This window comes from Poecilia reticulata, linkage group LG3, assembly GCF_000633615.1.
Source record: "Poecilia reticulata strain Guanapo linkage group LG3, Guppy_female_1.0+MT, whole genome shotgun sequence".
Taxonomy (NCBI): Eukaryota; Metazoa; Chordata; class Actinopteri; order Cyprinodontiformes; family Poeciliidae; genus Poecilia; species Poecilia reticulata.
The window spans coordinates 12710241-12726090 of record NC_024333.1 but is presented as its reverse complement, the minus strand read 5'-3'; the positions used below and the strand labels follow the sequence as shown (position 1 = coordinate 12726090).

The following is a 15850-nucleotide window of genomic DNA, read 5'->3' as shown; positions in this document are numbered from 1 at the left end:
ATATATATAAACTACCACCTAAAGCTGCCACTATTTAAAATGAGAATTACCTCCATGAGCAGAACCTTCTCCAGGCCAAAAGTGCATAAAGAAGAAACAAATGACACTGGTAATGAAAACTTACTACTACTGATTGTAGTAGTAAGTACTGTCAATTCTGCACCAGACTTGCTATTGTGCAGAATTGACAGTAATACTAGTTGTCATCTTATAATAGTAATAAGTTAGGTCCCAGTTTCTTTCTGCCACACGTCAATGTGATTAGAACAACCTAAACCACTGATCCTTCTTCTGTGGATTTCTACTAACCATTAAATGTTTTGTTTTTTGTTTATTTTTACCTTAGTTGGTTAATTACTTGAGCTATAAATTAAGCAAGATGTGTGTGAAAATGATCCACATGAAGAATTAAAGAAAAGTGACGCAACCATTGAAATGTTTGAGAAAAAAGGGCAGAACTGAATAAAACAAATAATACAAACAAAAACAGCAGCACAGACATTCATCCACAGCATCAATTCATTCCTTCGGCTAACTGACCGCACACTGAGAGGAGGCCTGCTCCTCAACTCCTGGGCTCCCATTACCATGCGATTAACCTCCACGGGATTAGCCAGGGCAGCAAAGACAAGGGAAAGGTCAAAGGTCGGCACTCAGACAGCTCCAACAGCATAAAGGGTGGCCTATTAAACAAAAGGCCATGCTCAAATCTGCCTCCCTGTCCTCCGGCATCTTTTTGAAGCATGCTGTTGGCATTCACCTCACTAGACTCATCACTACATGTTAAACTCAAACAGCGTGCAAGGTCTCCTGACTTTCTATTGTGATAATGATAAAAATATTGTATTCAATTAAAAAAAGCACGTTGAAAGCACAAACACACTCCCAAACACATGGTGTGCGCTTGAAGCTGTGAGACGAACCGCAGGTGGGGAGGACTTAAAGCGAGCCTACGCCAGAGGAGGTAATCATGAATAAACCATCACACTCTGGTTCTTGTGCGTGGCTGAGGCTTTTTAGTATCGCTTCTACAGTATAAAGCCGTTTTCACCAACTGGTAGGAAAATAGGTGGGAAAAAAAATAGGTTTTCTTTCTTGAGTTTTACTTTAAAAAAATCGAAATCTGTTGTTTCTCAGCTGGTTGTCAAATAAAATCAGATTCATTTGATTCTTTACCCAAGTTTTACGTCTGCTGTGGTTTGGGTACTTTTTAAGAGCAGGTAGCTCATGGCAACCTGCCATTATTGCTGTGTGACAGATGGGGGAAGTATGTGGGAATGTATTAACCTTTCCACCCAGACAAGGACAGTGTCTCCAACTTCGGCTATTTAAAGGGAGCTGTACTTTTTTTTCCAACGTGTTTATTGATTTCATGACAAGCTGTCCGATGACATAAATCCTGAGACCTTTAAATTCTTTATTCATACCAGTTTACAAATGAAACCTGATAAGAATAAAATTAGGAACTCTTTCAAGTAATGTCTGTGAATTACTTCCTTATCTGCTGTCACATAGAAATAGCCTGCAGAAATATAATTTTGACGGCATTTCTGATTTGCAGTGTTTTTATATCTCTGCTACTAATTGGCTACATGACCCACAACTGTTTTGAGCAGAAAAGGCTTTAGATAATGACAGTACACTACATGCCCAGAACCTAAAGAGCAGGAGGAAAAAGATGGATTTGAGCTGATGGTGGAAAGTCAACAAACCCTCATCTTAACCTTAATGATAGCTGCTTGTTTTTCTGCAGGTAATCAGAAATGTAATATGATTAACTAAGTTTTAGTTAGAGCTATTATGTGTAAAATCACAAACATGTTTATGTGTTTTTCTCCTGTCAACTGAAATTAAACTACATGCTTTCTCAAGATCAGGTCTGATGAACTGTAGCAATATGTTGGTCATATTTAGTTTGTTTAGTTTGTTGCTGTCTTCACTTTTACCACAAGACATTTTTACATCTAGTGCACTGTTTTTAAATGGTTCTAGTTTAACTGCGTTTGACTTGTCTCAGAGAAAGAAATGGCGATACCTGACTTGAGTACGTTCTAGTTGGGAAAACAAGTAGCAATACAAGCTGATGGATGGATGGATTAAAGTATGTGCATTTAAATGCTAAGCTAAAGCTAAAAAATAGAGGCTTTATGTGGGTTTCCTCAGGTTTCATGAACTAAAAACCCTCAGAAGTCCAACATATGGCTTTTTTTAACAACTGTCACAACATTTTACAAGATCCACGGTCATATTGGATACTGAACTGCAGGTGTACAATTAGCACAATCTTCTCATTTAGAAAAATAATGATATACTGTATTTACAACTTGAAAATACGACACGTGAGTACATGCAGAATGCAACATGACATGCTGTTTGTAGATTGCTAACGATGCCCCCTGGTGACCACAATGTAGAAAAAATTCTGTCAATATTTCTTAACTTTAGCGTTATTGTCACAGTACGATAAAGAAGCAGCAAGAACGTCTCAGAATAAGAACCAGCTAAAGATGTTGGGTCATATTTTAGCTTAGATTAAAAAAAAACAGTCATTATTAGTGACCATAGAATAGCTACACACAGTAAATCTCACAGAGTCAGTCCTATTAGTATTCAAGAACAAGGAACACAAAATAAGCTGAGACTATTCATTTTCATATTTGCAAAAGTAATATATACATTTTGTTTTCAGCATAGCATGCCAAAGCTGTGCGGAATTACTTCAGATCAAATTAATTGTGTCCTAATCTATGACACTAATTACAAGATTGCTTGTCTAATCTGTTTTTCTGCTAATATGAGTGAGTAAATGAAAAGAGCCAAGCAGCAGCAGAAGAACAGAATGTGTTTTTTTTTCTCTCATACTGAAATAAAATCCAGCCATTTTCAATCTCAGAGACTGTGGGATAAAAGCTGCCCGTGTTCTTCCTTTGTGATCTTATCTGATCGTTCCTTATCTCTTTACTTTATTTACCAAAAGACTCAAAAAAGAACATGCATTAAATCTCCCTTAAATCTGAGGCTCTTGAGAGCTTTTTGTGCTCACTCTTTTTATTAAAAAGAGGCAAAGCTCTGGTTCAACTTTATGCTTCTTTTAGGCCGTAAAACTATTTGTGTCAGCACACACAAAAAGATGTCGTAAGGGGCATACATGTACACTGTTTCTCACACGCACACATCTACAGAAGCAATCGCTTAGGGACTCTGAGGCCTCGATGAGCTTCTGTAAATCAGACACCATCCAACAGCAAATTTTATCTCCCCTCTCTCAGTGGGTGTTGGGTTACGACCTGTAGGTAGGAGGTTATTTATTGCTTTTGTCTGAGCCAGCGTTGACTCCCGGCCACTCATCTACGGTTCTGGGGTAGCAGAAAGCAGCAAAGGATTGCAGATCTCCAGAAGCTGCAGAGATTCTCGGCTCGATACTCCCCTCAGAGGCCCGTTCTTAATGTCTCTTAATTTCTACTTTTCCAGTAATGGCTGAACCGCAATGAAGCCAAGTGGACCTGAGGTGGAAGAATCCCTATCAATAAGTATAATTGTTAATGGGAAATAAAGAAAGGAAGCTTAAGCAGCTAAAAGATTCCCAGAGACCATAAATATTTCCCAGAGGCTGCTGCAAGAGCCTGCAGCCTGCTGGCCTGCTTCTTCTTCCAGCACATAATAAACAATGCTATTATCTGAGAAGTTCACTCCTTCCTTACAAAAAGTCATGGTCCTATGGTGAGAAACAGTAAAACATGGAAAGTTTAAATTATCAGAGGTGGAGTGAAACTGAACTTTGACCATCTATCTTCATTTTTTAATTAGTAGCACCATCCTAATACTAAGAAGTCTAAAATATATATTTTCCAGCTTTTCCCTGCAGTCCATATAATTGCCATCTTCTACAAAAAAAAAAAGAATCTGTTGAAGTGCAAGCTGACAAAAACTAACCGGTCCACCTGCTATTTCTGTTCTTTTAAGAGGAGCTGACAGTTAAAAAGAACAACCCCCGACCAGGAATATGTGTAGGGGTCCTTGAGTGATGACAGGATGAGAAAGATCAAGAGCGGTGATGTAATGAAGACAAGGCCACTGACTGATACCATGAAAGAGGCCCGAGTATGCCTGCTCCAGTTCACAGCCATTCATTTCTCACATGCATGTCTGTTGGGCACCAACTGCTGATAGATGAATCCTGAACCAGTGTCTCAGTCGATATGTTATATATATGTATGTATATATGCAGTGGGTAATACTATTTAAAAAGTCAATACTTCTAAAAACAGTGTTTTCTACCAGAGGATCATCTACTTCATGAATGAGTATCAAATAATGTATAGAAGAATCACTTTTCTGACCATAATGATGACATTTCTGACATCTTATATCTATATTGACTCTAGCCGTGTCATTTGATGTTTGAACCCTTCATGTCTTAAACTCATGTAAAAAAAAAAAAGAGAAACTCGATGGGATTAGTTCAAAAATAAATACACTGCTCCATCATGATGCTATGCACTCTAACAACGCTAATAAGTTTCCCATGGATTGCAGCACTTAGCAAAATCAAACTAATAAGTTTGAGTTCATAAAGTGGAAGAAAAAAAATCCTGGCACGCCTCCATGTAGATAGTTTTTAGATCCACTGTAAATCTGAGGAAGTTTAGTAGTTGTCATATTGTAGTCATTTGCTGACATTCGTTCCCTTGCTTTTCCCATTTAACAGAGCAGCTAAGAGAAATGGTCTGCTGTGTCATGTCATATTTCTACTGACCTCCAGAGAAACAGGAAGTCGCAGATGCCAAAGTAAACTTTGAGGAAAGGCATCTTTACTAGGACAGCCAATAAGTGTGAAAAATTCAAACTTTAACATGGGACTTAAACTATAAATAGCTCAAGAAACTGTGGGAAGACTTCCCACTTTCCCCTTCTGAAAGGCGGTTTGGGTCAAGTAAACAAAACTAAAAACCAAAGTCAAAGAAGAAAAACAACATGAATCAATTAACTGAATGGGAAATAAAGTTACTACTTTGTAAGCAACGTTATTTACAAGTAATTTTTTGCAGTGAACTTTAACACCAAGTTTCTGACTACTCCTCATTTTAGGATTACTTTTTAACTGTAATTTCCAGATAGTTGCTCATGTGTTCGGATTAAGACACAAGGCTGTGATTCTGCATATGGCCAGAACTAACACCCTCTATGGTTTATCAATGAAGAAATCTTGCATGTTTACATCTGTCCAAACAGAGTCGTAAAGGAAACACTTGATGTTTGCTTCATTTGCTCTTATGTTAACCATCTGTGTTTTTCACTAACATCTTTTGAAACAAACCTTTTCACAATGTTTGTTCCATTCCAGCATGGCACCCCGTCACCAGAAGAAAGTCCCTGCAAACACATCTGATCTGCCAGGCCACCGTAGAATGTGCTGAAGGTACGCAGAGTCTTCAGAAAGTCCCTAGAACAATAAAAAGAGGTAGCCACATGTAAGCATGCATAGTGTTTACTTCTTCAAATCTAGTTAAAGCTAAAAATAACTGCTGACTATGCGGTGTGTGTTGTAAGCCTTTGACTTCCACCTACTTTCTCATGACAGAAAGTGAATCGTCCGACCGCCTGTTCAGACCTTTGAGAGGGATGGAGACTCTGCTGTTCGCGTCCTGGATGCTGACCGACTGAGCTGGCCTCCTGATTGATGTGCTGCACAGTTTCTGAACCTAATGCACAGTAAAACAGCCACAAATTTAATTCCAAAACACTGAGGGAAGAATGTGTATTTTAAGAACTGGATAACCTTGTTAAACATTACTGAGGCCTCAACTGTGAGATTTGTTTTTAGACGGCTGAGTGATAACTATTTGTATTACGAAGGTAAGGCTTTCAACTCCAATTTCTCTCAATTTATGTCTGTCTGCCAAACAGCAGTTACTCATGTCGTCCACTAGATGGAGATGTGGCGTCTTAATTAGTGCACTGCAACTCAGTGTAGCTCAGGAACAAACATCTGTGGAATTCACTTTACAACCAAAAAGATATAGAGCTTGGGAAAAAAAAACATTTGAAAAGGGGCCTTTATTGTCCACCTTTTCTGGAAGGTGAAAGAAAAAGACCACCTATAAAAGATGATAAATGGGTGGCAGCTCAAGGACTGGTGGTTTTCTCTCTATATAGACCAAGTCCTCCTATATTTGTAGGTTTATATATTTTTAGCTTCTCGCAGCGACCCACGCAGATATTTTTAAGGCAATTTACCCTTTCCTTCTTCAAATTATCTGTTTTGTACATACATAAGGAATGTATATTTGGCCTAAAGACTGCATAACTCTCTAACACGGAGGAAGCAGCTCCATAATAAAAATTGCTCCAGGCCAGTGTGAAGCACTTTATTTTTTGTTTATCCAATCACACCTGCGGGTGACAGTGGGTTCACCTTCTATAAAGAGCCCCGGAGATACATTCAAATCTACCACCAAAAGCAATTTTTACATCTCTGCTCGTGATCTAAACCTGTGCTGAGAGGCGAGGTCCATTTTTCTGAGCGTGCCCGATAGCATCGTGAAGCATCGTGTGAGCTCCCAGAAGCACTTGCTCCAAATCCTGAGCTCCATGCATCCTCGCTGACAGGCCCTCCAGCGAGCGAACAAACTCCCTCCAGTGGGCGTCGATCTCTGCCATGCTCGCCAGACACCCCCGCATTACGTTGAGGCAGTAGCCCATGCAGGGCTTGGAATGGGTAATGCCCTGTGGAGGGAAGTGCTCCAAGATTAGCGCTGCCGGTAAGCACGCTTCATTAACTCAGATCAATAGACTTGCATCACAAAAATGCAACCACACCTGACAATGGGGACAGTACTGCATCTTGAGCAGGGCCCGCCTGCATTCACGACTTAGCTGCAAATGGTCCGTGGTGTTAATGACCTCGATGCCGAGGTGCAGAGCCTGCAGCAGCAGCTTCCCAGAGACCCCAGAGGTAGCGATCTGATCGGCGAAGAGGTCCGGCACGGTACCAAATGGTTTGATAATGCGGTTGAGTGACCTCACACACTCGGCATAGCCTGGCGACGTGTCACCGACACCTGGGCTTATGTAGTGATTGTAGACCAGCGGGAGGAGAGCGTCGAAGAAGCGCTGCACAAACTCATCAACGTTGAGCTCAGAACCCAGCAGGAAGAGACCGACGTCGGTGAAGAGTTCCCTCACCGAGCCGGCAGCAGGATCAGCTATTTTCTGATAAGACACCTGGAGGACGACGTTGGTGTGATTCTCCGCCTGCCTCATCAGAACCTCGAAGGTCTCTGTGGAATACAAAACAGCAGAGACGAATCAAAACAGAGAGATAAAAGAACGAAGAGATGCCGCAGCTAATTTTAACATATCATCTTCAGCATCGGGCCAGCTTTGCTGCTTGTTGAGAGTATTAGAAGAAAAAAAAAGAGAGAGAGAAGCACAAAAGTTCAAAAGAAAAGAGAAATGTGGAGAACAATGTTATTCCCAGCAGGGGCTGCAGCTCCCTGAGGTTTCCTCTTCTAGAAAGCAGGGAGCAAACATGTAGTGAAGCAATTTCTTATCTAACCTAAGATTTTGCTGACAAAAACGGAAATAGAAGGGTACAAAACTTCAGAGAGGAAACGGTGGTGATAAAATATACGCTTCAGAACAATGTAAATGTGCCATCTTTATAGCAGCAAACAGCAGGAAGTTGAAGGGTGAGGCTGGGATGGCCACCAATAACAAAGTGTGACATGGTGCTAAAAAGCTACGGCTAAAATGTCTTCTGCCGGTGAAAAGTCATTCAGATGAGGAACCATAAAACGATCTGGAGTAACCAGAGTTTTTTGTCCAGCTGTATGGAGCGTAGAGTAACACAGCACTGCCCCTTCCCCACCTGTTGCTTTGCAACACCAACCAACTGTTTAAAAGAAGGCTGCTGCACTTTTCCTTCACTGCACATATGGAAACATGCACATGTTTGGAACCATTTCTGGTTCTGATGATAATACATAAATAGTCAGAGTTTGGGATACAAAGGAGCTTCTAGCATTACTCTTACTAAAGTGAAGATGTTTTTAAACTATAGTTGTCAAGCAGCTGTCTGGGGCCCCACCCATGCTGATAGCCCAATAATGTATTAACAAATATTAGCTAGTCATATTCCCAGTGGAAGAGGGGAATAGAATAGAAAAAGGGATCGACTTTACCAGGTGTTTATTTTTTAACTCTGCTTCAGGGTATGTATTTAAAGTAGCTTTTGTAACAGAAGTTTGTTTTAGATTCATGTGCAAATATTTCTGTACTGTGGAACTATGGCATTTTTACTATAAGTTACACCTTAAAAACCTTAAAAGGGCCCATTCCTAGTGACAGGCAAAGCAAAAGAAATCATATATTACAAAAAAAATTTTTACACTCTTGCCTAGGTTTGCACAACATTTGGCATGGTAATTATTCTACACTGAAATAAGCTGTAGTCATTAACAAGGAGCTAATTGGTTTATTTTAGGTCAAAGATGGAGGAAAATGTAAGATCCGGGAGAGTAAGCACCTCACCATCTGGTTTGGCAGCCTGTGTTTTTTCCCACGTAACAGACGACTTTTGAATGTGAGATTTAAACAGAAAATTTAAAGAGCTCACCAAATCCTTGTGGAAGAATCATAATTTCTGATTTGAGAAATCTTTGGAGGTTCAATAAGTTTACGGTTTGCCTTAAACATTTAGGGGTGCATGTTGTATGGATGCAGAGCACACCTTATCTAAAAGAGCCGATAAGATTTATGTAATTTAGCGGCCCCTTCAGGACACTTCTCCCCCTTTTCTCTGCCCCTTTTTCTGTGAATAAAGGCCACTTGTGCCACAACTTTGTAGATAAAATAATTGTCCAAAGTTGTGCATTTTTGTAAAGACAGCAATTCTGGTACAAATAACACATTTGTGCACCACTTTTGTCAGCAACACACGAGAGACTAGGTTTTGCAGGCTCTAAAAGACCTTTTTTCACACAGTAAAGTGTAATCTAAGCACACGCACAAAAAAATTTCACAGCAACAACAAGCTCGCTTTTATCCTTTTGTCGCTCTTTGATCATATTTATCTCAACTAATACCTGATCCGCGGCTGTTTTCGGATCATGTGCTCGTCATGAGCTGTGAGGTAACAGACGGGGGAGAGCACCCGGAGCTGGCCAGGGGCTGAGTCTGAGAAAGAGGGGGCAGCCAATGTGATGAGGTCTTACACAGCCAAAATGCAGAATAATATGCACTCATGTGGAAAGTCTGACCAAAAAGGCCCCCCTTGTGAGGGCCACCGCAAGGGGAAAGAGAGAGGGGGGTCTGGTAACATCTCAGGCGTGAACATTAAACTTGGAGGTACCAGGAACCGAGTCTTATCACAGCCCCTCTGTGATCTTGCCTCAATGTGTTATGTCTAACAAGATCAGAGACTGAAAGAAGTGTTTTTGTGCGAAAACACAAAAAGAAATCAGCACCTCCTACACAACAAGCTTTGTGGTCAGAGAGCAAAGCAAATATCAGACAGGGAATCTGCAAAAGGAGAGAGAAAGGCAAGAAAATCTGTTCATGTGTGAGTTGATGAAACAGAACGCCGCCTCACTCATGAGACAGAGACACAATACGAGAAAACAGAGACGCTGGGATTACTATGGACCTTAGGAGCAGGATACTGAACATCACATAAATGTTGTGGATCCCGTCTGTCAAAATAGAGCATTTTTTGTAAGAGAATATTGTTATATGCTCTCTCTTTGAGAACAGAAATGTTGTATTTTAATAACAATAATGGATCTTGTAAAACCTTCCTTACAGGGTTCCGTAAAAAAAAAAGCGTAACAAAAAAGCAATGAGTACAGTAACTAAATCATCAATTTATGTAAATCAAAGCAAAAAAAAAAAAAAAAGAAAAATCGGAAAAAAGGGATGGAAAAGGATTTTAACAAGTGCTATTTTTATATAAAATATGGATTTTTTTCATGTACTCTTTTTAAAATTTAGATTCTTATAGCTGTCAAATTATTAAAACTTGATAGATGAAATTATGTGTCGTCTAATAATTTTTTAAGTATTACTCTGAGTCTTCATATAAGTACCTCTACAAAATTTATATATTGTGGAAAAAGCTCAATATTTTTTGTCTCTCATCAGAAAGAGAGTCTCGTATATGATACAGCTTTATTACACACGGAGTGAAATATTTGAAGCCCTTATTCCTTGTAATGTTAATGATTATGGCTTACAGATAATGAGAACCCAAAATTCAGTGTCTCGTAAATTTAGAATACAAAAATTACATTTGAATCAGAAATGCCAGGTTTCTGAATCCTTGTTCATTTCTATGCACCCAATAATTCCTTTTGCATCAATTACTGCATCAAAGCAGCGCGGCACGGAGATGATCAATCTTTGGCACAGCTGAGGCGATGGACGCCCAGGTTGCTTGGATAGCAGGTCTGGTCTCCATCATCTTCTTCTATGGTCAATCAAGTATCGTGGACTGAACCAGCCTTTTTATAACTTTCGTAGTGTGGACAGATGTAAAGTCTTGATCGATGAAGATATCAGCTTCTCCATAAAGGTGTCAGTCATTATTATTATTAGGTTATTCCAGACTCTACAGGCTGACAATTCCTCTGTGCTTCAGTTCTGACCTGTGCTGCCCTAACAGCGTCTGGCTGGACAAAGTTAATCCTACCAGACAACCATGATATTCTGTGGTAGACAGACAAAAACTGCAATTAAATATAGAAAGAGGCTTTTTAAAGCCTTTTTTTTCCAAGAACATAAGTATTACATTTTTTGTTCAGTAGAAGGAGATAGATTAGAAAGCCAAACTCACTCCTTAGCTTGTGGATTGTTTAGTGTCAGAGATCAGACTGATTTAAAGGGAAATGCTTGTGCTTCTGGTATGTGAGAGAACAGTGAGAGGAGGCTGAAACTTTTCCAAGGTTTGTTAAATTTTTACTAAACTAGCTGTTTATTTCTGCATTTAGCAGCCCGTTTCATACCCAGAGCATTTTACAGCCCATTAAAGCGTTGAACATTTTAATTCTAACAAAAGCAGAGACTGCATTTTATAAATTAAGATTTTTAGCAATCCTAAAAGGTTGGGGAGTGACACTGGCATAGAATGAACTGCAATTGTAGTATCTTGTTTTATTGCATGAGAAAGTACAACAGAAATCATTAAGTGTTGAACGTTGTTTCTGCCACAAGAGGGCGACCTATTTCACTTTTCTTTTTTTCTCCACACAGATTGAATGGGAGGAGGAAGGTGACATGGTACAGTTTTCAGTCCTGAAGAAGGTTGTTACTATTTAAATAAAGATTTTCCTTTTCCTCTTTCTGTATCGATCTACTCTGGATGTTTCTTTCAAAAGACCAAAACCTGACTTCCACCTCAGCCCATTCAGACTAGCATGTTTATATTAGGATCAAGATAGGCACACCTTTCATTGGCAATGAGAATCATTTACATGCGACTTGTTCTTTTCAAATCCCATTGGATTTACTGTAGCTCCAAATCCTTAAAACTGGTGCTACAACTGGCTTAACAGGCATTTGTGCTGGCACTGCTCATGTATATATTTGTATTCATAAATCTGTCACCGAGGTAGGGGATCAGTCAGCGGGAAGATAAATACTACAAGCCTTTGTAGTTCAAGACCCTTTCGACATAGACAAAAAAAAGAAAAAACCAAAAGCTCTTGCTCAGGGATGGCTGACAGAGTGAGTGCTCTGAACTGAGATGCATCCCTAAAAGTGGACTGTAATGCGTGAACAGAGCACATCAACGTGAGCCGGTTTTGTTTGAAACTTGCCTTGCTTTCAGGTTTCCAGCTCTCAAATGCCACCAGCTGACCTCAGTCGAGCTGCCGAGCAACGCAAAGATGGCTTTTATTAATGTGATTCATCCTCTGGTGAATGGCTGTGACCACAACAGAGGAGCCCGGTGACATCTGATAGGCTGCAGAAAAGGCCATTCTCCATCTAGAGAGGATGAGTCAGTGGCGCTATGGGTTCAGCTCATCCCGAAGAAAAAAGAGAAGAAAAAAGAAAAAGAAAACACCCTCACAATGGAAGTCTATGACTTCCAGGGCCGCACGGCTAGTACAGGAAACAGGAAACTATAAGCTCTTTATGACGTGTTAAAAGATGAAAATAAGGGGCTCCTTTAAGCTGTTGTTTTATGACGAGGTCTGGTGTTTCGGTAGGTATAATTGTAGCTAAAGTATATCAAGCAACTATGAAAATAACTTTTGAAGAACCTGGCTAGTATTTATTTCTTCCTGGTAGGTGGTAGCAAAAGTCAAACTATAGTCCCATTTTCCCTCAAGTGTTGCAGACAGACTAAATAATCACTGTGACAGAGTGACATTTACACTGATAATTGATTGGTCAATTAGGTTTAATATATGCTGTTGATAAGTCATTATTTTCATGTTAATAAATGAAGGGTAACATAAAAAAAATATTGACATTTTAACATTTATTTTAAAAATTTAAAACACGGCTTCTTCAATTTTTATTTATTTATTTTGCATTCGCAAAGATATTTGGTTATGTAAGCTGAAGAAGCATCCACCATTTTTGAATTGTTTGCGTGGCAGCATTTTCGGATACCTGTGAAAGAAAATGGTGACACATTGACAGATAAGATACGTAAGCACTGTGAAAATATCACACCTTGCTCTTTAACCAATGCAAAAATATGCCAAACCTGTATCATGAGCATCTGGGATGTTCATTTGCAATTCCACAAAGAGAAAGACTGGGAGCTACCAGCAACTCTGTGGTCTGTTGAGGTGAATGGAGCTGAAATCATTCATTCACTTCACCTGAGAGGAGAGCTGTTGGTAGATTTAAACCCCCTGTTTGAGTGGATGTTAGAAAGAGACTTTTCCTATCAACCCAATTTTAATGTAAAAGATGAAGTAAACACTTTAGGGATATATACTGCTCAAAAAAATAAAGGGAACACTTAAGTGTTCACTTAAGTGTTTAAGTGTTCCCTTTATTTTTTTGAGCAGTGTATATAAGGGATTAACATGTTTCCTGTCTCTGAATCAGACAGAGGAAAAGTCAGATAAACTACACTGAAAAACCAATAGCATCTCGACGGACTGTTCTTCTGAATCCTTTTAAATACAAAGCAGTTCTAAAGAGCAGCTAAGCAAAGAAGAGGACATTGCAAAATTGGCTTTATGTTAAAGATGAAGTTTTAGTTCGTAATAGAGATGTCGGATATGAAGCTACAGTAAGTGTCACAAACAACAAAACAAAATAAACTTCATGCCTGTCAATTATAATTGAAAGTCCAGAGTTTTAAAAGGAGAACAGCTGATACCCAGACTGTCCGGCTGAGCACATATTGTCTCTGGACCCCACTGCCTGACACGTCAGAACAGTTTCTGAAGGTGCCCTAGTGAAAAAAAATATACTTTAGTATATTTCAAATATACTTAAATTTGTGTAAATATATTTGAAGTACCGGTATACTAGGTATTAAGTGTACTACCTATAAATACATACGAAGCATACTAAAAGTATGCTACATGCTTAGCTGGTCTCCTTAAGTCCACACTTAAAACAGCTTCATAGTTGACGTTGGCATCTATGACATTGCTGACTATTTTTTTCTACTTCTGACATAAACAGACACCCAGAAATGTTTTTCCACCCGAGGCATCCGGTCCCAATCATCATCATCAGTTCTGATGATGTCACATATACAGCGAGTCCACAACGTCTTAAAATTGTAAGTCTTATTTTTTCGTTGCCATTTTTCTGTACTCTTTAAAATACAAATGCTTTTTCTGTTTAATTGCTCTATTGTTATCTTCTGTAGGTTTCTGTAAAGTGCAGTGGTGCAGTGAATGGGAATGCTCTGTCGTTGATCTTCACTGTTCTTAGGAAGGAGAAATGTTAGTTTGTCTGCAGTAATACTGGAATACTGTGACAACAATCTCTGACTTGGTGGAACAGTTTTCACATGTCCTCCAAAGAGTACATGTTGTTTTATTGTGCTAATTTTGGAAAGCATGTTGTCTGTAAACTTTGAATGTATTGACAATATGTACTATTTTGTTATAGTATATTGGCTCTTGAAAAAATATAGGTAAGACTTTATTTGACGGGATGTGCATAAGACTGATATACTGTCATAAACATGACATAACTCCTGTTAGGAACATACCGACAGTGTCATGAAGTGTCATTCAGTAAATAACGACACTTTTAATGAGAATTTGCTTTAAAAGTTGGATGAAATGGTTTATGTTTATGATAGTGTCATGTCAATCTTATGCACACCCCATCAAATAAAGTGTTACCAAAATGGTAATATATTGAAAGCACAATGTAATTAATTTCACCTGTAAAATGTGTTCTTCTGTGTTCTGGTACCTGATGTGTTGGCAGAACTGATGTGTGTATGAAGCATATAATGTACAAAGTGGCAAAGAAGAATAATAAAAGACATTACGTAACTAAAAAGTGCACTTCATTAGCAATTATAATAAACCAAAAGTGTAATTGCAGCATACTGTAATCATACTACTAATATATTACATATGTATTTACAATATGCCTAAAATACATTCGAAGTATCTAATTAAATCACTAAAATACATTCTAAATATACTAATAAATCACGTTTTTGGTACATAAAAACAAGTACACTTAAAGTACACTAAGTACTACTTAAGTTTGTCCAAAAAAAGTACGTTGAAGTATGCTTAGTAAACTTTAAGTAGTGCTTAAGTGCTACTTAATTACACTAAGCACCAAATTAGTATTTCAAAAAAGTACACTTTAAGTATACTAATTCTAAGTATACTTGAAATATACTCTTGATTAGTCCTACTAAAAGTATGCTTCAGTATGTCAAAATTGTACATACTAAGAACACAAATTTTTCACCAGGGTGGGGCTGAAGAAGCAAAATGCTTCTTAGTAAATGTATTTTTAAACTTTAGGTCATCTCAAGGCTTTAAACCAACAGCACACAAAGAACACCGACTGTAAGAACAAGAGTGATAAATAAGAAGGCTTCTAAACTAAAGACAAAAAAATTACTTCTATTTTTAACAATTTTAGCAGATGTAAATCAAGAATTGTTTTTTTTTTTTCTACCTGCAGTGAGAAGCATTTAATTTTTAGAGCGTTAATCACATTTCTAGAAAAAAAACTACACCCTGAAGGACTGTAAGAGGACAGATAAGATTTTTATGTTTCTTCTGCCGTGGGCAAGACTCATTTTCACACGAGCGTGCATATTTTAGATAAGTAAAATATAACACTGAAAAAAGATAAAGCGTCATAATCAAAACAGGCATCAAGACATGCAAACACGTGTGCCATATGAAAGCCTGCCAAGTGTTTCCAGCCAGAATGTGTTTTCTAGACAACATGAGTGAGTTCAGCATACCTGCTGCTCTGACTTAAAAAACAAACCACCGACTTAAAATCAGTCTTTCATCTTCTGCGTGGGTCGGGGCGTGCAGAGGCACGCAGGAGTAGGGGGGGGGTCCACAAATCTGATTTCGGTCTGAAAAAATGTTTCTCTGCACATTTGTTTTTTTCTACAAAACAACAGAACTCCTGCAAGCACCAACAGACTGAATGCTGTGACCTGCAGGTGTCAGGGATGGAAAAGAGTTTGAAAAGCGGTATAAATAAGCTCTTAGATGTTTTCTTTTCAGCCGTCTGTATTTGGTTTAAATAAAGGAAGCATTGTGTAGAACTGTGGTTGCCTGCTCAGAGGGGCAGAAATCTATTTGGAAAGGAAAGGAAAGGAAAGGAAAGGAAAGGAAAGGAAAGGAAAGGAAAGGAAAGGAAAGGAAAGGAAAGGAAAGGA

At 38.8% G+C, this 15850-nt stretch overlaps 1 protein-coding gene across 1 annotated transcript in view; it reads right to left on the bottom strand.

Annotated features, from left to right (window-relative positions):
• Window positions 1-15850, bottom strand: part of gpc5a (glypican 5a) — a 130709-nt gene that overhangs the window by 98471 nt on the left and 16388 nt on the right. The window contains exons 3-6 of the mRNA XM_008404364.2: window positions 6820-7280; window positions 6493-6726; window positions 5569-5702; window positions 5318-5443 (exon numbers count right to left, since the gene is read on the bottom strand). Coding sequence (XP_008402586.1) covers window positions 5318-5443; window positions 5569-5702; window positions 6493-6726; window positions 6820-7280 — 955 coding nt within the window. The remainder of the gene's footprint in view (window positions 1-5317; window positions 5444-5568; window positions 5703-6492; window positions 6727-6819; window positions 7281-15850) is intronic.